The 27,318-nt window shown below is 38.3% G+C and overlaps 1 protein-coding gene across 2 annotated transcripts in view; it reads left to right on the plus strand.

Annotated features, from left to right (window-relative positions):
• LOC127431268 (calcium-binding protein 8-like) overlaps positions 1-22,102 on the plus strand; it is a 54,706-nt gene extending 32,604 nt beyond the window's left edge. For both annotated transcript variants that reach the window (XM_051681642.1, XM_051681641.1), the window contains exons 5-6: positions 17,552-17,708; positions 19,125-22,102. In XM_051681642.1, the coding sequence (XP_051537602.1) occupies positions 17,552-17,708; positions 19,125-19,252 (285 nt within the window). In that variant the 3' untranslated portion in view covers positions 19,253-22,102. The remainder of the gene's footprint in view (positions 1-17,551; positions 17,709-19,124) is intronic.
• Positions 22,103-27,318: the final 5,216 nt, after the last annotated feature.

Below are 27,318 nucleotides of genomic sequence, written 5' to 3' on the forward strand. Positions count from 1 at the left end.
AAGGTTATCTCAGAATAAAGATAATTTTTTTGCTCTAAACTCGTCAGTTTAGGGAGTTCTAATGGTTCCACTAAGTTTCTAAAATCTTCATCAATACACGAAGACGTGGAACTATAAAGATCAAGATAGAATTCTTTAAAAGCATTATTACTATCAATGGCTGAGGAAAAATTTCACCACCAGCAGATTTCATTGAGGGAATGATAGGAAGAGACTCTCTCTGCTTTATATATCTAGCCAAAAGCTTCCATGCTTTGTCCCCCGACTCAAAACATGACTGTCTTGTACCTAAATAACCAAAACTCCACATTCCGTGACAAAATAGTATTACATCTGTATTTCAATCGGGTCAATTCTCTGAGGCCATCAGATGACATTCGGCACTTCAGTTCTGTCTCGATACATTTAATATTCTCTTCCAACTCCACGAGTTCTCGTGCTTTGGATTTTTTGATGAATGAGGCATACTGTATGATCCGACCCCTAAGAACCGCCTTAAGTGCCTCCCAAGCCACACCCACAGAGGATACTGAGGACCAGTTGGTCTCCATAAAAACATTGATTTCAGCCTTTAACATTTGTTGAAAATCAGGATTTTGCAAAAGGGATACATTAAAGCACCAACTATATGATTTCTTTTTCTCTGTATGTGGCAACACCTCTAAACTCACCAGGGCATGATCTGAGACTAAGATGTTTCCAATTGAGCAATCCACAACAGATGAGATAAGGGACTTAGATATATATATATATATATATATATATATATATATATATATATATATATATATATATATATATATATATATATAAAATCTATTCTAGAATAAATCTTATGGATTGATGAAAAATATGTATAGTCCCAACCAGATGGGTTCAAAAGTCTCCAAATATCTGTAAGACCAAGATTTTTACACATCCTGTGAAGCATCAATGTTACTCTAGGGGGCTAAAACACTTTTGCTTCACTATGATCAAGGACTGAGTCCATCAATAGATTAAAGTCTCCTCCTAATATTATATCATGAGGGGTGCCAGCGGCTTGCAACATCTCTTCAAGATCTATAAAAAAGTCCTGATCATCAACATTAGGTGTGTAAATATTAGCCAAAATCAACCTTTGCCCCTGAATTTCTGCTAAAACAATAATGACTCTTTTATGACTAATGACTAATTTATCTTTACTCTGTTTGAGACATTTGAATTGTAAATGTTTACTTATCAATGTAATGACCCCCTGCACTTACTTGAGCCTGCACTAAAGAAAACATGTCCACCCCATATCTTCCCAAATTTTTCAGCTTCCTGCGGGGAAAGATGCGTTTCTTGAAGAAACACTATATCATATTTCTTACGTTTAAGAAAAGAAATAAACTTCCTTCTTTTTTGGGGGTGCCCCAACCCATTCACATTCCATGTGGAGAGAGACAATCTACTTATATTAACATTTGACATTTTGACATATCAGAAAACATAGATTGTGTGTCAAAAACAAGAATATAAAGACCACATTCCCCATTAGTACCCCACATATCCATCTAAATTCAAAAAGTCCATGTACGCCTTCGAGAGCCCCCGCAACAACTTTGCCATCGGATTGCTCAAGTCCGGTGCTTCTATATAAATTTTTGTATTTTTAACAGAAAATTACATAACAGAAAATATTCTGTAAAACACACTCCAGCCAATATTTAAAATAAACACAAAGAACGTGTAGATTCATTCACAGAATTGTCTCGAAGGTGTGTTCCTCCACAAAACAAACTCCAGCTGCTAGCAGAACCAGAAAAAAAAAAAAAAAGCCATTCAGTTTCCTCGGACAGTCAAACGAATGTTCAGTGAGCCGGCTCTTTCATAAGTGCAGCAGATGACGTAATCCTTCCAATGTCCAATAAAAAATACTCCACAAAACAAACTCCAGCCAATAGGATGCACAAGAACAAAGAATGGGCAGATTCATCCACAAACTGTCCCAAAGGAGTGTTATTCCACAAAACAAACTCCAGCCGCTAGGCAGAACCAGCACAAAAAGAAACAAAGAAGGTGCTCAGCTTCCATGGGCAACCAAGTGTATGTACAGCGAGACAAGCTCACTCAGGGGCCACATGAGAAACATCAAATGGCTTACTCACCCATTGCCTCTATGAAGGACATTGCTTGATGTGGGCATGTAAATATTTTGTGGCCATCCTATTCTCAATTTGGCCGGGAACATCAGAGCAAAAGCGATCTTCTGTTGATGTAAGAGTTTCTTGCATTCCTTGAATCGATTACGTTTCTCTCTTGTCGAATTCGCAAAGTCCGGGAACAAGAAAATGTTATGATTCTTCTAAGAAAGCTTTCCTTTGCCCCTCGCCTCGCGTAACACGAGATCTTTATCGGATGATCTCAGAAATTTGGCCAGAATTGACAGGCCCCGAGCCTGTTTCCCTCAGCAGATCTCCGAGCCGGGACTCTGAGAGCTTGCTCGATTTCCAGCTTATTATTGTTATATCGAGCAGACTCGGGAAGAGCTCGTCTAGGAATTTTACCATATCTCTGCCTTCTTCATGCTCAGGAATTCCAACAATTCGGACGTTATTTCACCTACTGTGGTTCTCCAAATCCTCAAATTTTTAAAAAACTTGTTCCAAATCAATCTTGGGCACCAGCGGATTAGCAGCTAATTCTCTCTCCGATGACTCCAGCTAATCGATCCATCTCTCGACGTCCGACAATCTTGTAACCAACCTCCACCACCATAATCGATCAACGTATTAGAGCCAAATCCTCTAAGTCGGCAACAACTTTTGTCAGCATCACAGACATGTTGGACAGTTGACGCTGGATTTCTCCCGCCGCACCATCCAAAACGAGTCCCTGGTCCGCAGGCCCGTCAGAGGTTTCAGCTTGAGCACATAAGTGTCTTTTAATATCTCCAGAACCTGAGGATTTTGACTTCTTTGCCATGTTGACTTCAAAGAACAGATATGTAGCAGGATGTGTCAAATCTCACCGGTTTATGACATAAAAATAATTAAAAATTAGCAGTGCGCAGAGATCGCCGTTTACACCTCTGCTCCTCGCATGGCGTCACGTGACTCTTAGTAATACTGTGTTTTGACTCAGGAAATGTTGTTAGAATCCCACAAGTTCCTACTACAGAAATCTGTCACGCAGATAGTCCTGTGAGTGAAGGTTTTTAGAACCCAGTTGCAGAGACTTCTTTACTGAAAATAATCTAAAGTACGAGGAATCACAATAGAAACAAGACTAAGACTCACCAAACTCAACTCAGTACAATTAACAATGCAAGACAAAAGACAGGGAGAACACGAGGGCGAGGGCTCGCTTACACGCTCGCACGCACAATGAACTAAGACAAGGCAATAACAGGGAAATCACATTTCAAAATAGAAGTCCAGCCCTCTAGCGACCCCTACAAGCTGCTAGGGGAAGTTATATGTGACAGAGTCCCCCCTTTAATGGGCGGCTCCTGATGCCCAACACAAAAGCAAAACAAGAAACAGTGGGTGCAGCGATTTGGGTGGTGGCTCCAGAAAGGGAGCTGGGTCCGGAGGCCAGGGAGGTGGTACTAGGAAGGGAGTGTGACAGAGCCATGGAAGACTTGGGTTGGGGGGGGGGCAGAGCCACGGAAGACTCGGGGAGCATAGTCAGTGCAGTTGAAATGGACTGGAGCCAGAACACCCCATCAACAGGTATTGATTTATAAATCTGTGCTGCAGAATTAATTCATAAATCAGTCACAAGGCTTTTGTTGTGATCTGTTGTTAGTACATAGTGTGTCTGTTTGTGTGTATGTGGTTTTTGCAGTGTGCTTATTGGGGTGTCATCACTGTTTGGATTTGCATGTTGACTAGGATGTTTTTTTTTAATCCCTGGAACCTTGAAGCCCTTGTGAAACATGAAAGACTGTGCACTTATTAGTGGGGGTATTTTAAAATGTTCAAGAAAAACAAGATTGTCAATGGGGACATCTGAGTGGAGCCAAGAGCTACAGGCTATCATGGATTATCTGGAACACATAGGCATAAACAAGCTTGTTTTCCCCACCCTCAACACAAACCTGTGGTGTGTGTGTGTAGTGTTGCTGCCAGCAGACCCATTTTCACCCATTAGTGGAAATGATTTGAGACAAACAAGTCAGCATAAACCAGTAACACCCAAGATTAACACCACATTCTTGCTGTCTGTAATGTCTATTACATATGTATATTCTCAGGCCTTACTATTGTTTCATATCTTTTTTACTGGAGACTTGAATTCGCCAAGTAGTTAAAAAACATAAACAAACCGAAGGGGCTATTCACACAGGAAGCGTTCTTGCATCAATGTTTTTTTTAATTTTTTTTATTGTTGGTCTATGTACTCATCCATCAGTTGGAGGTCTTTGTGTTGTGTCCCGCTGTTTGTTTGTTTTTCAGTGTTCAGCGCTATGAACGTTGCAAGAAGATGTGTCAGGTTACCAGAAGGTCAGGTTTTAAAGGAATATTTTGGGTTTAATACAAGTTAAGCTCAATTTGTTGCATAATGTTGATTACCACAAAAACATTTTTTGACTCATTTAAATAATAATAATAATAATAATTTTTTTTTTTAAAAATCACAGTTACAGTAAGGCACTTACAATAAAAGTGAATGCAACTCAGTTAAGCTGTGAATCAGCCAGCCCTGTCCTACATGTCCAGTCCAAATGAATGACACTAGCATCTCTCTTTGCCACCATCTGCTTGTATAATCAGCAGCATCAGTAGGGCTAGAGCCATAGTTGTCTTATAGTAAACTAAAACCTCTGTGTAGGCATTTAGAGCAGGGTGACAAACTCAGCAGGACTGGGTACACAAATATTCACTTTCTAGAACAGTTTGTGCTGACTAGATCGAAGAAGGAAGATTACCATTGCCGGCACTGAATTAACAAACCTGCATTCAGTAAATGCCAGACCAATACCTCCAAATTAGCTCAAATTAGCAATTTAAAATAAATATTACTATTTTACTGTATGTACAATTGTCCAGTTACTGAAACATTTCATGAAAAATAGATAAAACTTAAAGCTTTTTTAAGCCTAAGTAAATGTTAAAGGGATAGAAAATGATCTCATTATTTACTCACCCACATGATACCCCAGATGTGTATGACTTTCTTTCTTCACCAGAACACATTTGAAGAAAATTAGAAAAATATCTCAGCTCAGTATGTCCTTAAAATGCAAGTGGATGGTGATCCGATTTTTGAAACTCCAAAATTCAAAGACAGTCAGCATAAACATGATCGATACGACTCCAGCCGTTAAATTAATGTCTTCTAAAGCGATACGATCGCTTTTGGGGGTGAAAGAAAGATCAGTATTTTAGTACTTTTAAACTTTAAATCATCAGTTCCAATCAGCTTCACAAGAGGGTGGAGATCACAAGGTCTCTCGTGTGATGTATTACCGTTGCCATGATACGGACGTAATCTCACGTTTTCCTCTCGGTTGAGACATCCAGGATAAGCACACAAATGCCCATTGTGAGTAAAGAAAGAGATGAATACAGATCTAAACAAAAACAAAAAACAAGCTAATGTAAAGCATTCCTCCTTCTCACTTGTAAACAACGCTGCTCTTCCGGCTGTGACTCACGTGCGTCCATTCTCGCGTGTTTCAAATGCCAATGTGATTACGTCACACATGCGTACCGCTTCTGACTGGAAGCATGATTTAGAGTTAAAAAAAGTGCTTACAGTTGAAGTCAGAAGTTTACATACACTTAGGTCGAAGTCATTCAAACTAATTTTTTAACAACTCCACAGATTTAATATTAGCAAACTATAATTTTGGCTAGTCGTTTAGGACATCTACTTTGTACATGACACAAGTAATTTTTCCAACAATTGTTTACAGACAGATTGTTTCACTTTTAATTGACTATATCACAATTCCAGTGGGTCAGAAGTTTACATACACTAAGTTAACTGTGCCTTTAAGCTGCTTGGAAAATTTCCAAAAACAATGTCAAGCCTTTAGGCAATTAGCCAATTAGCTTCTGATAGGAGGTGTACTGAATTGGAGGTGTACCTGTGGATGTATTTTAAGGCCTACCTTCAAACTCAGTGCCTCTTTGCTTGATATCATGGGAAAATCAAAAGAAATCAGCCAAGACCTCAGAAAAAAAAATTGTGGACCTCCACAAGTCTGGTTCATCCTTGGGAGCAATTTCCAAATGTCTGAAGGTACCATGTTCATCTGTACACAATTGTATGCAAGTATAAACACCATGGGACCACGCAGCCATCATACCACTCAGGAAGGAGACGCATTCTGTCTTGTAGAGATAAACGTAGTTTGGTGCGAAAAGAGCAAATCAATCCCAGAACAACAGCAAAGGACCTTGTGAAGATGCTGGAGGAAACAGGTAGACAAGTATCTATATCCACAGTATTGGAGTGGCCATCACAAAGCCCTGACCTCAATCCAATAAAAAATGTGTGGGCAGAACTGAAAAAGTGTGTGCGAGCAAGGAGGCCTACAAACCTGATCCCGTTACACCAGTTCTGTCTGGAGGAATGGGCCAAAATTCCAGCAACTTATTGTGAGAAGCTTGTGGAAGACTTCCCAAAAAGTTTGACCCAAGTTAAACAATTTAAAGGCAATGCTACCAAATACTAACAAAGTGTATGTAAACTTCTGACCCACTGGGAATGTGATGAAAGAAATAAAAGTTTAAATAAATTATTCTCTCTACTATTATTCTGACATTTCACATTCTTAAAATAAAGTAGGGAAAGTTTTCTACGATTAAATGTCAGGAATTGTGAAAAACTCAGTTTAAATGTATTTGGCTAAGGTGTATGTAAACTTCTGAATTCAACTGTAAATATTTTTCTTTTTCGCACCAAAAGCGATCATGTCAATTTAGAAGACATTAATTTAACAGCTGGTGGCATATGGATGACGTTTGTGACTGTCTGTGAGTTTTGGAGCTTCAAAAATCTTGTGTTCTGGTGAAGAAAGAAAGTCATACACACCCAGGATATCATGAGGGTACGTAAATAATGAGAGAATTTTCAGCTTTGGGTGAACTATCCCATTAATGTAATTCCAAATGTTAAATAATTTAAAGGAATAGTTCACCTTAAAAATATATCCCAGGTGTGTATGACTTTCTTTCTTCTGTAGAACACAATTGAAGATTTTTAGAAGAATATTTCAGCTCTGTAGTTCTATACAATGCAAGTGAATGGGTGCCAAAATTTGGATGCTCCAAAAAGCACATAAAGGGAGCATAAAAGGAATCCACATGACTTCAGTGTTTTAATCCATATAGTGTAGGTGAGAAACAGATAGATATTTAAGTCCTTTTTTGCTTGAAATTCTTCTCCCTGCCCAGTACGGGCAGTATGCATGAAGAATGTGAATTACCAAAAACACAAGAAGAAGAATGTGAAAGTGATCTGTTTGTCACCCACACCTATCATATCGCTTCTAAAGATGGTGATTTACCATTGGAGTCTTATGGATTACGTTTATGCAGACTTATGTGATTTTTGGAGCTTCAAAATTTTGGCACCCATTCACTTGCATTGTGTGGACCAAAAGAGCTGAGAAAAAAGGTATACACATCTGGGATGGCATGAGGGTGAGTAAATGATGAAATTTTTAATTTTGGGTGAACTATACCTTTAAGGTGTTAAAATAAAAATAAAAATAATAAAAAAAATTGCATTCTATTTAATTCCATTGTGCTGCATCTAGCTGCTTTTTAGTGCAAGAACGTATCCTGTGTGAATTTATTTATTTATTTATTTATTTTTTTGGTGACTAGTTGGCATTGCTTCTGCTGCCTAAGTGTTACTGGTGGGCTGCACAACTGGGCAAAGCTTACAAAAATCGAATCACAAATTAAATGTATTTCCAGTTCAAATAAGATGTTATTCTAATGTAGCCAAGTGGAGAAATTTCATGTAATTTAACTCTGGTCATAAATTGGATGTGGCCCCTTTAAGAGTTTTGCCACTCCTGAGGATGCAGACTATGATGACTGTATTGCCATCTGCAATACAATAAAGAAAGGAACAGCTTTAGAGCCTGACTTAGTGATGGCTGATGAAAAGTGCTGTAGGGTAAGACAGATTTATGTTTTAGAGTGTGGAGTAGAGGAAGGCAGTAACCCTCAAGGAAATACACCTATTCTGCCGGGTTATACAACAGCTGAACTGAAGGATTTTCAAATGAAAGATCCCACTCTCAGTTCTTTCAAGAACCTTTTGGGAACGTAAACAAAAGCCCACTACTCATGAGAGATCTGGCCTATCAAAGTCTGTACTGTCACCGATAAAGCATTGGAAGTGCATTAGAGAGCTGGATGGCTTGCTTTATCGCATTGTAAATGACTAACATTCTGGTGAATCGTGGTTTCCAACCAAGGATCAGAGGGCTGATACCACTGCAAAGATCCTTTTGAACGAGTGGTTCATGAAATATGGTGTGCCTGAACGATTGCATTCTGATCAGGGCAACATTTTTGAAAGTGCCATGATTGCCGAGCTGTGTAAAATGTATGGTGTAAAGAAAACCCATACCACACCCTATCGGCCTCAGGGTAACGCTCAGTGCGAGCGCTTTAACAGAACGCTCCATGATCTATTACGTAGACTTCCCCCTGAAAGAAAAAGCGTTGGCCAGAACACCTTCCTGAGTTGGTTTATACTTATAATGTAACACCACATGCATCCACTAGATACTCACCACATTGCTTGCTGTTGGGAGCCAACCCGCATCTTCCAATAGATGCACTGCTAGATCAAGAGCAAACTGTGGACAGAAAACATAATTGGTTAGTGATTCACCAAGACAGATTGAAAGAAGCTCATGAAAAAGCCAGGGAATACACCGAACACAAGGCTGCTGAGAGACTTGCCCCTTTGAATGACAAGGTCTTTTGCCGTGTGAATGATGTGGGTCAGCAGGTATATTGCGTCATAGACCTTTGAGTAGAAACAAAATACAGGATTCATGGGGTCCTACTGTATACAGATTCATAGATGTGTAGGGTACTACACACACTATTGAGCCCCTAGAGGGTGGTCCTAGAAAGAGAGTCCATAGAGTTGACTTGTGCCCTTGTGTTAACTCTGTTCTTGAGCCAGAGGTGCCTGAAACCTGTTCTCCCACAACACCACAATCGAGGGGAGAATCGGTTTCTGAGCAGGTTGAAGTTGTGCATTCTGATCCTGATTTTGTTGTGCTAGAAGAGGTCACATATCCTAGTCTGCAGGAGACAGAGAATGTGAACCCTGAAAACCCTGTGTCAGCCGCTGAAGCCCTTATAGATGAATCTGTACTGATTTCAGGGAACATTGAACAACAAGGTTTGGTACCAGAGAGAGTTGAGTCTAGCAATGACACAGCTCCTACAGTGTCTGGTCCAGAGTGAGTTGAGCCTGACACTGGCACAGCTCCTAGAGTATCTGAACCAGAGATCGAAAAGCCTGTACCAGTACCAAGAAGAACTAAAAGAGCCAATGCTGGCATGCACTCAAACCCATTTAATGAACCAAAATCAGCATGCAATGCTGTTTCACTCAGTCCTGAAGTCTTCTCTCAGGTGTTAACAAGCCTGGGTAGTGCGTCCTTTAGAGAAGCTTTTAAAGAAGAGAAAAATATGTATTAAGTCATCGAGGACAATTACTTTTACCAGGGGAGAAAATTTCATGTCATTTCACACTGGTCATAAATTGGACGTGGCTCCTTTAAGAGTTTTGCGACACCCGCTGTGTGCTGGTGAGAACGTGAGAGCATACATTGGGCAAGAGAGCTCCCGGTTTTGTTCATCAGTTGATAATTCTTTGGGATACTTATGGATTGTATGTGTGGAGTTTGATCACATTTTGGCACACATGTGATGACTGGCCTCTACCGTATTTCATTATACCGTATTTCTTTCTACTGACTTTTCATTGTGCTGAAATTCAGTGAATAATTTTTGTTCTCATTTGGAACATTTTTCTTCATAGTTTATATATTTGTTTATATTTTTTATTCCCTTTTTTTTATACAGCCCCATGACTGTTGTTTTGTTTTTGTTTTTAAAGCAGCCATCAGAATAAAACCCCAAAAAGATATTTTTGTATCCTGTGTTGTTCCTTTACAACCACGGCTACACTAATTTAACAAGTTATCAGTTTTCTTGCTGATTCACCTTCTGGAGAGTAAAGCATTTGTACAAAAAATGCTGTATATAAAGTGCATTATGCACCATATCTTGAACAAGATGAATTATTAATGAATCAATCAAACTCACTTAGAATGCTGACAATTCTTGTTAACTTTGTCACATTGCTGGACATTCCCACATTGTCTCACCAACTCTTATTGAAAATCACTGACTTCCAGACGTTTGGTCTCTGCAAATCGCTGTTCGTGTGAACGTCACTTTTAGGGGTAGTTCACCCAAAAATTACAACTCTTACATCATTTACTCAACCCCATGTTGTCCCAAACCCATATGACTTTCTTCCATAAAACAAAAAGGAAATGTTAACTTCAGTCACAAATCACTTTTATTAGGCTACATCTTTTTTCCATACACTGAAAATGAATGGTGACTGTCATTCTACCTAACCTCATTAGTATTCCACAGAAGAAAGAAAGTCATATGAGTTTAAAACAACATGAGGGTGAGTAAACGATGACAGAAATTTCAGTTTTAGATTAACTATCCCTTTAAGACACCACTTTTTGGGAAGAGATATGGTGTATGTAGTGCTTTAAGTGTTTTAAGATAATACCTTTTCTCTCATAGCTGCTGGTCAGTAATTATTCTGCTGATTGCCTTCCCTCCTCTAGGACACTCCGGCTAATGGAGAGCAGAAAAAAGTAGGACATATAATTTTCCTCTTTCACACTGAGGCTCATTAACATGACAAGATAACAATCAGGCCCAAGAGCAGATGGGTCGTAACCATGTCAAATGTTTACAAATGGAGACTGTGACAGAGACATTGCATGTCTTAAATATCATATTCGGTTTTGTTTGTATGAGTGTATTTGGCTTGATAGTGCTGCGTATGGGGTGCATGCGTACTGTACATGCACAATTGTGTGTGTGTGTGTGTGTGTGTGTGTGTGTGTGCAGTATGTGCTGTGACCATAGGAATCTGAGCAATGAAATTTAAAGCAATATTTAGCCAGGTCATGGTGCAAGTAGTTGATCTACCACAGCCGCTAGCAGAATAACTAGAGATGATATTGGTCCAGGATTTGTGGAGCTGAATGAAAATGAGACCATGCAGAGTAATGAATGGCTGATAAACTCCAGGCCCTCCTGTTACAATCGCCCTTCTCCCAGATGCAACGTATACGCCCGAATACCATCTGTTCAATTCACACTTTCCAAAGTGACAGTTGCAGAACTGGCAGCTGAATTACAGACTGTTAGTGCTTTGGAAATTATTTCACAGACAACCGTTGTTTATGTGTGTGTGTGTGTGTGTGTGTGTGTGTGTGTGTGTGTGTGTGTGTGTGTGTGTGTGTGTGTTTGTAGTTTAAGACTATAGATCAAGTTATAGCTGGGTTATAAACACTGAAGTTCTTCAAATGATTTTTCAGTGCCTTTTTGGCACACAGAAATTAGATACTGGAGTCACTGATAAGACACTACAGATGGTCCCCCCTGATGGCTTGAAGGAGTGATATAGTATCGACTGGCAGACTGTGAGAGATATTCTGAATCATCTTGTCCTGATTAGAGATCAGCTTACTTCAATTCAACTGTGGCTTTGAGGGACCACTAGAAAAAACACATTTGATCAGCATTCTAATGTAAAAAGTAGGGCTGTCAATGGAAAAAAACTGCACATTAATTTAGTGCAACTGATGAAAAATTATCATCAGCTGCACTAAATTAATGTGCAATTTTTTGGGCACCTCACCGAAACACTTACCGAGAGCAGGCAACACAGAATGAGTAAGGGGCTGTTCACAGGACGTGTTCTTGCATTCAAAAACACCTAGACACAGCACAATAGAATGGAATGCAGATGTTGCAAGACACGTTTTTAATAGTTAACCTGTTTTTAACGCCGCTCATGGTGCAAGATGCTTAAGAAACACAACGCAATGGCCAAAGGTATCCTTGTTGCACATGCTTAGAACTTTATAGGTCACACAGAATGCAATAATGTGTCTGGTGTGAAAGGCAACTAAGTGTAGCTCAGACAGATTGACAAACTCGAAACAGCAAAACGGATTGCTTTAGACGGTAGGTCAGTGATTGATTCATGATATGGAAATAAAACAAACAGTATATTGACCTCTGTTGCAACTTTTTATAATGTATTTTCAATGCTTCACTTGTCTGCCACAATAATGTAATGTGATTTATCTTCATTTGGGGGCTTTTCTCAGCAAATATTGAAATTGATATATGAGATTAATAGCGGTTAATTTGATTGATTAAATAGCATATGATGTAAATAATTACAATTCATAATCAATTGAAAGCACTATTAAAAGTATACAAAAATACACAAACATTAATCAGTGCGAAAAAGTTTATGAAATTCTCTTGTACTGTGCTCCAAGCTGACATCTCCCTTCGCACTTCTCTGCTATCAGTGTAGCTTATCGCTCTACATCAATGCTAATGCGGCTCTGAGTTATTGAGGAGGGCAGGCAGACGGGAGTGGGAAGGAAAGAGAGCAGAGCTCCTTTTTCACTGTGACAAATGTGGCTAGACACCTTCAACACGACACTTACCGCCCTCGTTCCTTGCTCAGTGGGTCAGACAAACACATCAGCCTCTGACAGATTTCTTCATGGCCCATCTCCCCCAGCGAGCAGGTCCGCTTATGCTTGAGACATGAGAGCTGGCCACATACTAGACACACTTTTAACACCATGTTTAGGTGTTGGGGGTGGGGGGGTGGGGGGCAGGGTTTAGGAGTAGATGGTGATCTTGGGGTGTTTCAGACACAATGGGGCGAATTTACTAAACAGGTGTGCCACTTGAGCGCACAGTATTTGATTGCAAAAACCAGAGTCTTTTTCACTAACCAGCCTCAATCAAGTTTGATCAGGCTCTAAATGTGCTGAAATAGTGCTACAAAATCAATATTTAAAATAAATTAATTGTCATTCTTTTCATTGCAAACATAACTTAACATGCAACAAAACATCACACTTCCATTCTATGTAAATTTGGTTTGTTATAGATTGCGTCTTTTTCACAAAAGTCTGTGATATTTGCCTGCTGTGATTAACGCGCTGTTACAGCTCATGGAAGCAGGCGGTACATGGAAATTTATTGAAAAGAGATGCTTGTGTGAATTTTCTATTGATCATGGCAGCAAATTGCAATCAGCACTAATTTTGGCAGTGTGTTTGTACTGTTACCTGAATTGCATAATTCCTTCAGTGAATCAAGTGCTAAAACGATGCAGACAGCATGTGCAAATAAACGCCACTAGCTACACAGTGAATTCCCCCTAAGTATGTTGGATTTACAGTTCAAAAGGCATGTATTGAATACAAATAGTTTATGCAAGTCATAAATTATGACAAGTGCAGCTGTTTTGACTCTCTGAATTGGTTTATTATTATGAAATTAGTTTGTTCTGACTTTTTTTATTAGAGCTCCCCCAAATCATTTCAATGAGATGTTTACTTTCTCACATTAATCTTATACCTGTCATTAAAATGAGAGCGCTTGGGTAATTGAAATGTTAATCACCTGCTGTACTGGGTGGTTCTTCAGGATTGATGGCCAAAGATAGGAATCAATGCAGGTTTTTAAATTGCACCACTGCAAATTAAGCAACACAATATGTGTTAATCTATAATAAGGAGAGCCCCTTCAGCTGCTTGTCAGATCAAACAAACTGCTTACAGCCAGCAGTCACACATACATTAGCATTTACTCACAAACCACAGACTTCTTTCACAGTCTTTCCTTTATTGTGTCATTAGATAATTGGGTGTGCAAGATAAAGATTTTATCATGTTATCATGGGGCAATACATTTTTTTCTGTGAGTAAAAGAGGGTACTGTATTCATAAATCAGCATTTAATTTCCATGTTGTATGTTAAACAATAATCTAGGCTATTTTAACTGGAGCTCTCTTGGCTTTCTAGGTTTGTAAAATGTTTGGGTGATATCTCATGATCCAGCATTGTATGAAAGACTGATAGATGGCATTTTTGCTTTAGTGTTATTGCTTTGTGAATTACATTTTGCTTGTTGCTTGTGATTATCAGTGTTGGGTGTGATCTAATTACTTTTTATTCAGAAAGTAGTGTAATGCATCACATTTTAAATTCCTGTAATCAGATTACAGTTACTGACTTTCAATTAAGTTAATTACAAACTTCAATTGGGGGCCTGGGTAGCTCAGTGGTAGAAGACATTGGCTACCACCCCTGGAGTTCACTAGTTCGCTAGTTCAAATCCCAGGGCGTGCTGAGTGACTCCAGCCAGGTCTCCTAAGCAACCAAATTGGCCAGGTTGCTAGGGAGGGTAGAGTCACATGGGGTAACCTCGTGATCGCTATAATGTGGTTCGTTCGGGGCATGTGGTGAGTTGAGCATGGATTTCGCAGTGGATGGCGTGAAGCCATATATATATATATATATATATATATATAGAAACAGACAAACCCATCACCCTCTCATGGGGGCCGGTTACACCGCTTAGACTAGTTATAGCGTAAATGCGTAAACAACTGAATATTTGAGCGTTGCACTATTAAACCATACGTTTAAACTTAATATTCACAGAAGCCTCCAACCAGGAGTAGCGGGTACGGTAGGAGAAAAAAAAAGCAATTGATTGAATGACATTGTTTATGTGACAGACATCCTTGAGACATTCAGATGTTGATATTTAAGAGAGAAAATATTGTTTAAAAATAAAGACTTCTAGTGATTCTTCAGCAGGAAACCCATCTAAACTATATACTTTCCTGTGTGCGTCGTTGAGTGTTACTGGCTTGCCAAGTTTCCACACATACAAAATATATATGATTTTAAAATGAATAAATGCCAGTTTTTCCATTCTGTTGTATTAGTATTTTTGTTAATTCTCGTATTAATTTTGCAAACTGTTCCTGAATATTAGACGATTATTTACATATTTAAATATACTATGTATTATATTTACTGTTTTTTTTTTTTTATGCATCATATTTTAATAAAAATGTTATTTATTACCAATGACAGTTAGGTGCAACAAAAAGGGTTGCACATCAACAGCAACAAAATAAACCTAAAATGCACAGCTTTTCAACACTTCTGTTTACAAATTTGAATAATGCTGGATCAATAAATGAATCATAATAACATCATATTTTGCAACTACACATTGCTTTACACTTAAAGACAGCTTACAACCTACTAGCTAAGTCATGCGTTAAGAAAATCTGCAATCAAATGAAGTAATGAATTAGTTATGCCTAAACTAAAGAGTAGTTAATAAGCCCTTAGTTTGAACTTTACATTCCAACTTAAATGAGACCTTACACAAAACTGGTGCAATCCTACCCTTAAATCCCCATACCCGACCCAGAATGCTCATTCTCCAGCACATGCTCTCCCTCCTGTGAGCTAATTCTACCAATCAGAGACCCACATGCAGATTGTGACGCTCAAGGTGAGGCAACGCTGTTTACGAAACTCCCTGGTTAAGATACTCTCTGATGTAAAATGAAATATTGTCAAAGTATAGGAGCACACTGTGATACATGTTGGAATTTGAATTAAATTAGCCATACCTATGGTAATGGGGTAGGTAGTTTTCTTGGGGTGGATGGTGTGTTGTGGAGGCGGGGGCGGGGGCGGGGGCCCCAAAGAGTGGTTTTGCTTATGGCCCCAAAAACTTCAGAAACGCCACTGTCTATACCATCTATATACCTGTAATTAGAAACAATAAGAGAAAAACAGCCTGATGCAAGGAATGCCGAGATGAAACCTTCACCTTCCGTCACCAAGATATCAATAGATCTATTTGACGTAGCTTTGATTCAGAGTCAGAGAACATGTGTTGGAAATAGAGCTGAGTTTGGATGTTGAAAAGGCTCCCATGAGAGAGTAGGCTATGTATGTGGATGGGTGTGAATAACTGAATGACAGGGATACAAACTCAGTACTGTCATCTTACCCCTCAAAAGAGAGAATCCCAGCTGATAGTGTCCAACTGAGGCTTTACACAAGGCTTTGTTTAAGTGGCGTCTTCCGTCAGTCCTCTGTGATAACATCTCTACAGCTTTGATTTTTCATCTTTCCTCTGGGGGGCAGAAGTGAGTGCAATAACGGAACCATCATGAGCTTCTGAAGGTCAGGAGGACTGTGTGTTGTCTGTCTGTTGTGTGCGTGTGCGTGTGCGTGCGTGCATGAGTGTGTGTTTCCATTTCAATTGAAGTATACAGAATGATGATTCAGAAATGTTTAATCCTCTGTATGTTACTTTAGTGTTTTAAATGTGTATATTTATGTAGTCATTTGATTATAACTGTGTAATACAGACTTACACTTACACTAGCTTTGACCCTTTTTTTAGTTGGTTAGCAGGTTCTGAAAGGAAGGCGGCGTAATGAAATAACTGTGTATTTACATGATGCACATTTTATATGCTGGAGCATCAATGAAAATAATCAAATGTACAACTTGCAAATAGTCTGGAAGAAATTAATTTGAAAGGATGGAATCATGGAGTAGGACACTTTCAGCAATGTAATACATATTTTCTCATAGAGTTCAATAATTTATTGACTAGACAGAATAACACCCCCTGCCACCAAAGCTCATTGAAGGATTCTGAGAAGACCCATGACACAGACTTTGCTTGGAAATTGGAAAAGTTCAGGGCTGTCTCTCAGTGATAGTAAATTATTGAATCAACCCCCAAAAAAATTCTCTCTTTCTCCTAATCTTTTTCTTCTCCTCTTCTTTATTCAGCTTTTACCTAGCTTCAGGTAGTGTAGCACTGTCTCTACAGAAATGTGGTTCAATTATTTATTGTAGTATAAAATGAGAACAGAGCTGCAGTTCTAATTAGACTGTTTTTTGTTTTTTTCTGAGACAAACTCTTAAATGTGTTATCTCTTATTGCTGACCACAATTAGCAAAATGTCATGAATCATTTAATCAGCGGACAAAACCATTTGGAGTTTTGACAGCCATGTTTGGTGGGAGGCTTGTAAATATGAAGAACTTTTGTATGCATCAACGCTGATGTTGATATCTCAGTTTGCGTCAGAAAGATAAATATACCGCAGCATTGCCCAGTGTATTACTGATTGATTTAGGGTTCTGAGTAAGTGAGCGAGTGTGTGATTGTGCAAGCTAACAAGTGATTAACTTGTGATTTTGCGAGCGAGCTCACTGGCTAATAAACAATGCTCAACTGGTCATTATCATCATTTCCAACTAACTTCACTTTCAAAAGAAATTCTCCGATAATAAATCACTGCACATCATACTTTCTACGATCTGAGCACTGCCCCACAGAGAATCTATGACAAGCCAGCCGTGCTGAGATTTGATGACAGGCCTCTTTTGTTTCCACCCTGCAGTTTGACATGCAACAGATGTCCCTGGAGGAGCTCAAACACATCCTATTCCAAGCCTTCAGAGACCATCTCACCATGAAGGACATCGAGAACATCATCATCACAGAGGAGGAGAGTTTGAAGGAGAACTCAGGAAACTGCCAGACTGAATTTCAGGGAGGTAAATAGCAAAGAGAACAATCGGGTTTCATGTTAATCGACGGATCCTGCAAGAGTTTGTGTAATTTATACTCATACTGATTCAAGTTTACAGACACTGGGGAAAGCCTGAATGGGGTGTGGCGTGAAGTTTTGACAGTAGCTTTAAAATTCACTTCTGTATCAGTTCAATGGTTTTACAACCTTCACATGGGAAATAACTTGTTGTGTTGGCAGTGTTGGTTGTATACTGATGGTTAAGGGGCAGTGTTGGGTAGATTACTTCTGATATGTAATCTGGTACTGATTACAAATTATACAACTATAATTGTAATCAGTAACATAATCTTTTAGATTACACTTTTAGGTAATCTAATCTGATTACTTCTGGATTACTTTTTCACGTTTTGATTAATCTTATTTTAATTGTATTACCAATTTACGCTCCTTTCATTAAACATTAATGAACATGAAATCAACAATTTCCTATTTGCAAGTCACTGAGAGTCCAGTTCTTGTGTTTTGTAATCTGATCACATAATCCAAATTACATGTAGTCTGTTACACTGTTAAGGGTTTAAGAATGGGTGACCCAGGAATTTGACATTTACTGCAATCAGAATCATGCATCATCACATTTGTTCCCTTTTTGGATGAAAAGCGCTTGCTTAATGGAAGGCGACTGGTAAATGTCTAATTTGTTACTCAGTTATGTCCTGAATTTTGACCATATAATTTTACCAGCTGTTCAACCAGATGTTTTCATCACCTGACAAAAGTAAGGGAATGATTGAAATTTAGAAATGGGGAAATGATCGTAAAGGCTTGTATCCAGTTATGTCTCAGTGTCTTGCCTGAAATTTAATATTTAATCTCAAGTAGAAGCCTAGAATAACAAAACTAACTTTTTAAATGGAATGGAATCAGTTAGTTATGCATGGCCTGAGAAGAAGGTGAATTCAATTAAACAGTTTCATGCCTCAAAATCCAATTAGGCTGTCTAAGTGTTTTAAAATGTGTGGATTATTAGCCTCCACTGTGGCATGCTTTTGTAATGTTGAAATGTTACACTTTGCTTTTTGTCCATAACAGTTCTGATAGAATATTTTATTCTATGTCTGTGTGTGTCAGATGCAGGCAAAGAGAGAGGACAATCAGTAGCATGTAATGTTTATTTAGTCCACTGAGGCATCTTACTGGAGCCATATGAATTGCATCCTCTGTTTCATCATTGTTTATTCTTAGACTCATTATGCACAGTGTCAAACAACACTGCTGGATCACTCTCTCTGTTTGGATGGTTTTTGCTTATTGTGTGCTCTCATCTCTTCTCATAATGTCTGATGCTCTGTTTCCAAGTCCAAAACTACTTGTAGCTGCACTCTTCTCTTCTCTTCTTTTACATCTCTTTCATCTTTGCTCTGTTCTGCTCCATTAGTGCATTCTAAAAAGAAGAACCGGCAGACGTGTGTCCGCAAGAGCCTCATCTGTGCTTTCGCAATGGCATTCATCATCAGCGTCATGCTAATCGCAGCCAATCAGATGTTGCGCAATGGCATGGAATAGACCACCCCACTGTGAACCCTGGGTGATTCGACCTCTGCTGGTACTGTACCCCCCTGAGAAACAAGCATCAGAAACTGCTAAAGCAATTCCACTTTTTTTTCTTATCATCCAGATGATGCATGTGAATTTGAAAAGCAAGCTCCCTTTTATTTTTAATATAGCACGTACACTGACTATGTTGAACTTTGCAACAAAAGTGAGGGATCATTTGTCCTCCATCATCAGTTTGACAGGGACATGCAAGGGCTCCTCATTTGATACAGTTTAATGCAATAACATCCTGTGCCCCTCTGCGCTGTGTTTTTCTCATTCTCTCTGCTTGAGAAGCCAGGACTTGTCTTTGTACTGTATCTCACTCCAAGCCATGTCAGATGGGAACGATGAGGAGTAGAGTGATTGGCAGCCTGTCCAACAGAGTCACCACAGGATATCTGGCTTCAAGAGTGTGTGCATGACAGTGTGTCAGTGTTCATGTCAAATGGTCTGTCCACTCCTCTGTTGCAGCTCATTTATGGAATTTATGGAAGATATATTTTAATGTTCAGTTTAGTCAAAGGTCTTTGACAGAATAGGTTTAAATATTTAAGGGACTGTGGGGTTATGTTTTGAATGGCATACTACCACACTGCTTATTCTATTTTTGCAGTATATAGTGAATTTGCTGTGGACAGTCTGCACATTTTCTAAAAAGAAATAAAAAAAAACCTGGATTACCCTCTAGATCTGGCAAAATGCCTAGTATGCAGTAAGAGCACACTCATTTTAGATTTTAGACAACATTGGAATAAAAAATGCAAAACTATTTATTTCCAAATTCTAACTGGGTGACACATGCAACATAGTGACAAGTTGTGACAACAATGTAGCATACTTCTATCAGAAACATTTGCCCACATACTATTCTTAAAAAAGTAAGAAGTAGGCAGTATAGGCAGTATATACTGTGCAATATGCATTAAGCAGTATGGTAATATTCCATTCTGAACATAACTAGTGTAACCAAAAGCAAACTAAATCATTGTCATTTATTTAATAATGTGGTTCCATTTTGTGGTATTCCCTGTGTACCCTGTGAAAACATCATGGGTTTTATAAGGAAATGAGAGGTCTATGTGCTTCATTCATTCCATACCCAAGTACTTTCCGGTGTTATTTATTCATGTGCATCTAGTTGAGAGAAGACTGTAGAATACTGTTGTTGTTGTTGTTGTCGTTTTTCTTTTTTCTTTTTTCTTGGTGTATCAAGGTCTTCTCAATATCTGCAAAAATTGTCTGGATAAAACACAGTACATCGAACTTCTGCGGAAGTGTCTATGCTACATAATTGGACGTTTTGGTCCATTTTAAGTTTGTATTCACTCTCAGGCTCAGATTGTCAGTGAATGCAACATACATTGATCTAAATCCAACAAAAGCAAACTGTCAGTTTATATCTCTATAATAAGCACCTTTTTCTTTTGTTACAGTCTAAAGCCGTGTGTGTAATATAAATATTCGTATACATGTTGTTCTGTATATTTATAATATGTGTGCATATCAGTTCTCTTCCCCATGTTCCTTATTAATATGTATACTAATGATCGTTTGTCATGTTCCCCTGTATATTGCATGTGTATTTATGCATATAGAGTTGTCTTTTGGATGTCTGTTTGACTGTGTCACATTTGCATGTTCCCAACACTGGTCCAGTGCTTTTTTATGGTCTGTACTGCTTGCTGGCATTTGCTGTGGCCATCAATCTAATTTCTGAACTCCAACCATTTCTTTCCTGTGAGCCATCTTATCTGAGAGAGGTACCAGCAATCTGTGCCAAAATACACAGGAAATGAATGAGAAAAACAGGTTATTGGAAGCATTTCTCTGGACAAAGTTCTTGTCAGCATTCTAGTATGTCAGAATGGCTTGATTGAAGACTAAAGATTTTTACTCTGTCAGCCTGAATGGTAAGGAATGGAATGGGGAAACTTCCAAATCAATGACTCCATCTAGAGGTCTTTCTTTTTAAATTATTAAGTGACAGTGGTAAAGATGTAATTTTCAATTGTAAAGTAACAGTAGTAAAGAAGGAATTAGCTTAAACCAAAAGGAAGTTTAAAACGGGTGTGTGGAAGTAGCATTTACCATCAGTAGAACAGAAAGTTTTGAAAGTTTTGTATTCGCTGACATTTAAATTACGTACTTTTTTTCTTAAAATCCAGTGTAAATTCCATATAATCTATTTAATATGCAAAATTAATAAATGGGTAACTTGTCGAATGTTACTCATTTTGTTTAATATACTCTGTTATAATACTGTTGATTTCCTTTTGATTATCACAAAGGCAAATTAGTTTACTAAAGTTTCAAAATTCTATGCATCATTTCCAATTGCCAAGTTACTCAATGTATGCCATGCTTGTTGTCAGAATCTACAGTCTCAAATATTTGCAGTGCACTTGGCCTCACCCTCTATTTTATGGGCATTAGGGTTATTCATTTTGAATACATAAATTGGTACAGTTTTTTTTTTTTTTTTTTTTTTGCTGTATTTTCTATTTTGTTCATTTTATATTAGTTTATGTTTTCTATTGTTACTTTGATATAAATATATTTTTTTTAACTTGTAAAGATTGATTGAATCTATAATTTAACTCTCAAACCAAATCCTATCTGAATTTGAAGCATGCCAAATAAATCATTTTATGTATGTATTTTTATGGAGTATATCAAAAGAAAGTTTATTAATATGCAAAACAATATACATATTGCATGCAGGATGTGGATTGGCAGTCAGATTACAGCAATATGGTTTCTAAATACAATTGTATCATTATGTGTAAAGAATATAAAGGAATAAAAGAACATTATTTATTGAACATGACAAGAAACATCTCTTTGGTTCTTAATATCATTTTAGTCTTGGCACGTTTGGCCAGGTGGAAAAAAAAACACTTTCACACACTCACTAGTTTACTTAATTTGTCTACTAACAATGACCAACTGTTGACATACAGTATAACACTTTTAGCCATGGTGGAAATGACACCACAACTAAGGAACAGCTTAAATTTGTGTTTAAATTGAATAAAATTCATCATTTTCACAAACTAAATATTGAAATATTTAAAGATTGAAAGTCAGTCTGGGGCAAGGGTAAAACAAAGCAATCTTTACATAAAGGGCTTTTGAAGAGTAAGAATAATAAATGATAAAAGCATTGTGAAAGGTTACCAAGAAAAGTCGATTTTTGTTTTGTTTTAATAAACAATTTTTAAAGAAATAGTTAACCTTAAAAAAAAAAAATCTCCCATCATTTACTCACCCTCATGCCATCCCAGATGTGTATGACTTTCTTCTGCAGAGCTCAAACAAAGATTTTTAGAATAATATTTCAGCTCTGTAGGTCCATACAATGCAAGTAAATGGTGGCCAGAACTTTGAAGCTCCAAAAAGCAAAAAAGGCAGCATAAAAGTAATCCATTAGACTCTAAAACGATTGGATTGCTTCAGAAGACATGGACTAAACCACTGGAGTCGGGTGTTTTACTTTTATGCTGCCTTTATGTCCTTTTTGGAGCTTCAAAATTTTGGCCACCAATCACTTACATTGTATGGAACTACAGAGCTGAAATATTCTTCTAAAAATCTTCATTTGTGTTCTGCTGAAGAAAGAAAGTCATACACATCTGGGATGGCATGAGGGTGAGTAAATGAATTTTTGTGTGAGCCAATCTTTTTAGACATTAACATGCCAGTAAGTTGTCTTTGGCATTAGGGGGCAGCATTGCGAGGTGTTTCCGACATGGAGATAACGCAGTTTCAGTTTCACAATCAAAAACGTCAACAACATCAGAATTCGCAGATGCCCTCCTGAAGGAGCTTTAACATCGCCTACTTTCCCTCGAAACAGGTAGCAGTGACATCTGAGCACTTTTAATGCTGTCTGTGTAATGTTGTGTGCGCTCCAGCCCTATTGGATGGTACTGTTACAGAATAGAGAAGTGATTTGATGACCGCGGTAAAGATAATTTGCGGTTTGAAATTCAGACATCGACTGGCTATAAATCCGTTATGCGCTGTCGTAGACGTAAATAATGTCGCATGTGATTTTTCATGATCTGTGAATTCGGATGACATCATCCTCCGGTCCGCAATCGGTCATTTAAATTTTACGACTCTTAGAAGACTGAAACCACTCTCATCTTGACCAGTCTTCTATTTTTCCAGTTCATGATTTGTGAATTTTTTCACAGATCAGTTTTTGTCATTTAACCAATTTTTTTTAGTTCTTGGGTCAACAGTTTTGACCAGTGTTATAGGCTTTGAGAAGTCACATTCTTGAAACGCATAATAATTATGATGGAAAAACAATAGTTTTACACACAACTGGATTTGTGAAAAATTTCAGAGATTGATTTGACAGTTTGTTGGCTTTGTTTTTTTGTTGACAAATCAAATTTTGATATCATCTAGCTAGTCATTTTATTTAACCCTTGTGTGGTGTTCGGGTAATTTTTCTCAGTGGGCCTAGGCTTGGTTACTTTTCTTTCATTAGCCATCTGAACTCACAAAAAGAAAAAAATTGGAATAGATTTGATACGTTTAGCCCCGTGACAAAAAAGGAACACTAGTGGTGTTCCAGGTCATTTTTGACCCACCATAGGAAATGAATGGGAAAGACTAAAACACAGAGCAGTTATAACACTAAGCCTTTAACACTGATTTCTCAGGTAAACTGTTGACTCAAGAACTCAAAAAAGGTTTAAATGACAAAAAATGATCTGTGAAAAAATTCACAAACCAGGATGGTCTTTTTAAGCCTAGTGTGACCCGTCTAGGTGCTCATTTTGTAGAATTATAAGATGTTTATTGGTTTTATGGCTTAGAAAATTAGTATTTCACAATGCCAATATGCAAGAAGCCATAAAACTGAGTAAATTCAATCTGTGAAAGTTTTCACAAATCCAGTTTTGTATGAAACTAGTATTTTTCTATCATAATTATCATGTGTTTGCAGAATGTGACCTCTCAAAGCCTGTAACTCCAGTAAACTGTTGACTACAGAACTAAAAAAAGGGTTAAAGGTGCATCCAGCGATTCCTGAGAAACACTTGATATTCAAACTCAGCTGCCATAAAAAAACACACCCCTCCCTTCAGTGCTTTTTTGGAAGCTCTGCACCCAAATTCATGCACGCAAGACGGTCTTATGCACACCAGCTCCAGACACACACATCTCTCCTGCTACTAAATCTAACATCACAACAACAGCATATATGAGTTCTGTGAAACATAGCAGAATTTATGTTACCCACCTATTGAGAAGAAAAAGAGCAACTTCTGCATCCGTCTTCAAGCCTTTTACCTCCCTGAGGTCTATCCACTGCTGTTTTACGGACATTTTCAACCTTTCCCTCTCCTTGTCTGTGGTCCCCACTTGCTTTAAAACGTCCACCATTGTGCCTGTACCAAAGCAATCCAAAATCACTTGCTTAAATGACTGGCGTCCTGTTGCTCTGACCCCCATCATCAGCAAATGCTTTGAGAGACTAATTAGAGATTACATCTGCTCTGTGCTGCCTCCATCACTGGACCCATTGCAGTTTGCGTACCGCAACAACCGCTCCACCCTGATGATGCCATTGCATCTACACTACACACTGCTCTCTCCCACCTGGAAAAAAGGAACACATATGTGAGAATGCTGTTTGTAGACTACAGCTCAGCATTCAACACCATAGTGCCCTCCAAGCTTGATGAGAAACTCTGGGCTCTGGGCTTAAATAGCTCGCTGTGCAGCTGGATCCTGGACTTCCTGTCAAGCAGATGCCAGGTGGTTAGAATGGGCAGCAACATCTCCTCATCACTGACCTTCAACACTGGAGCCCCGCAGGGCTGTGTTCTTAGCCCACTCTTGTATTCCCTGTACACACATGACTGTGTGGCAACACAAAGCTCCAATGCCATCATTAAGTTTGCTGATGATACGACGGTGGTAGGTCTGATCACTGACAATGAGGAAACAGCCTACAGAGAGGAGGTGCACACTCTGACACACTGGTGTCAGGAGCACAACCTCTCCCTCAGTGTCAGTAAGACAAAGGAGCTTGTGGTGGACTTCAGGAGAAGAGATAGAGAACACAGTCCCATCACCATCAATGGAGCACCAATGGAGAGAGTCAGCAGCTTCAAGTTCCTGGGTGTAAACATCACTGAGGAACTCACATGGTCCTTCTGAACTCTTGATCTCTCACAATCAATATACATCAGCACTGCACTTTATTAATCTTATTATCTCACACTGGACTGTCATAAATTATATTCTCTTAACAACACACTGGCAACTGACTATCAACCGACAGCCTGAATGTCAATACAGTACAATACAACCTACTGTACATTTTATATATACTGTATATACTATCTTTTATTGTATAAAGTGTATTCTATATTGTGTGTATTGTATAATGTACATTGTATGTTATTATTTGTATATTGTGTTGTGTGTAATTATGTGTATATTAGATTTTAAATTGTGTTGTGTAAATTTGATGTTTATTGTAATTGGTATATGTCTCATCTGTGTCTCATCACTGTCATGACTGCTATGTTGCTCGGAACTGCACCCATGAATTTCACACACTGTTGCACTTGTGTATATGGTTGTGTGACAATAAAAGTGATTTTGATTTGATTTGAAAAGCCATGCCGATGTTGACGTGGCTCCTAGCCCTCGACTTTATCATAATCCTTCTTTTTTAGTTTATATTCGTCTGACCTTTTTCTCTTGGTCTGTTTCTCAGCCATTTGTCCTCCTTGGAGTTTAGAAAGTTCGCATCAGCCAGATTTGCCATTGCTCTTCTAATTAATTTCCCTCTCGCTCTACCTCCACCCCCCATCCTTTGCACGTGCAAGAACCACCCCCTGTTGCTGATTGGCTGGAGTAGTGCTGTGTGGATCGGTCCAATCCACTTTGTTTTTGTCCCATTTACAGAGCTAGGGCTGTGTGCAAATACTAGATTTTTTTTTCAGCCCACCCACAGAACAGACAGTTAGCAGACTGTGAGGAGATATTTGCAGAATTTGACAAAAAGTGTATTGGATTAGATTTCTGAGTGCACCTTTAAGAGACAAAAATTGATCTGTGAAAAAATTCACAAATCATTGAGGTTTATTTGAACCTACTATGACCTGTCTAGATGCTTTAGAATTATAAGCTGATGGCTTTATACAGGCTCTGATGGCTTTATCTATTGACACAGCCTATTGTTATTATTACACAAGGCAATGGGGGTAGAGTGACCAAATGTGATTGTGAAAGTTTTCACAAATCAGGCTCTATCTAATACAAGTGAATTTGCATGAACCCAGATTGCGTGTTTACTGGAAATAGCTGTTAAAAGTGAAGAGCGCATATTTTTCATATTCACAACTCAAGGAATTAAAAAGGGTTGACAGGAAAACAAACTGCAGTGTAAAAATTCACAGATCAGACTGGTCAAGAAGAAAGTGGATTCAGTCTTCTAGGTGTTCAACTTTTGGAGCTATTTGGATTAGAAAATGAAGAGTCATAAAATTTAAATGACCTATTGTGGAGCGGAGGATGATGTCATCCGAATTCACAAATCATGAAGAATCACATGCAACATTATTTACGTCTACGACAGCGCATAACGGATTTATAGCCAGTCGATGTCTGAATTTCAAACCGCAAATTATCTTTACCATGGTGATGTGATGACACTTTAGCATTCTAGACAAGAGGTTGGAAGAAGATATACTTTGAATTAAAGGTATTTCTGTCCTGTGTTTATTCTGAAGATGTTTAGTACTGTGTTACTCTAGTCTCATGGATTGAAATTCAGATAAATCTTAACATCGTAATATGTCTATATGTAATGTATTGTGTAATGTGTAACGTACTGATGTCAATATATAACTTTGTGTTGATTGATATTCCATTGATCTTACAGTAAGAGAATATCTCCTCCAGAAGCAGGGATGGACTCTGTTCCCAGCTCAGACGTCCCTGTGGCCATTTTACAGAAACAAATTAGTTCTTCCAAGAGCCCTGAAGAAAAAGCGAGA

Source organism: Myxocyprinus asiaticus, chromosome 40, assembly GCF_019703515.2.
Source record: "Myxocyprinus asiaticus isolate MX2 ecotype Aquarium Trade chromosome 40, UBuf_Myxa_2, whole genome shotgun sequence".
NCBI classification, from domain to species: domain Eukaryota; kingdom Metazoa; phylum Chordata; class Actinopteri; order Cypriniformes; family Catostomidae; genus Myxocyprinus; species Myxocyprinus asiaticus.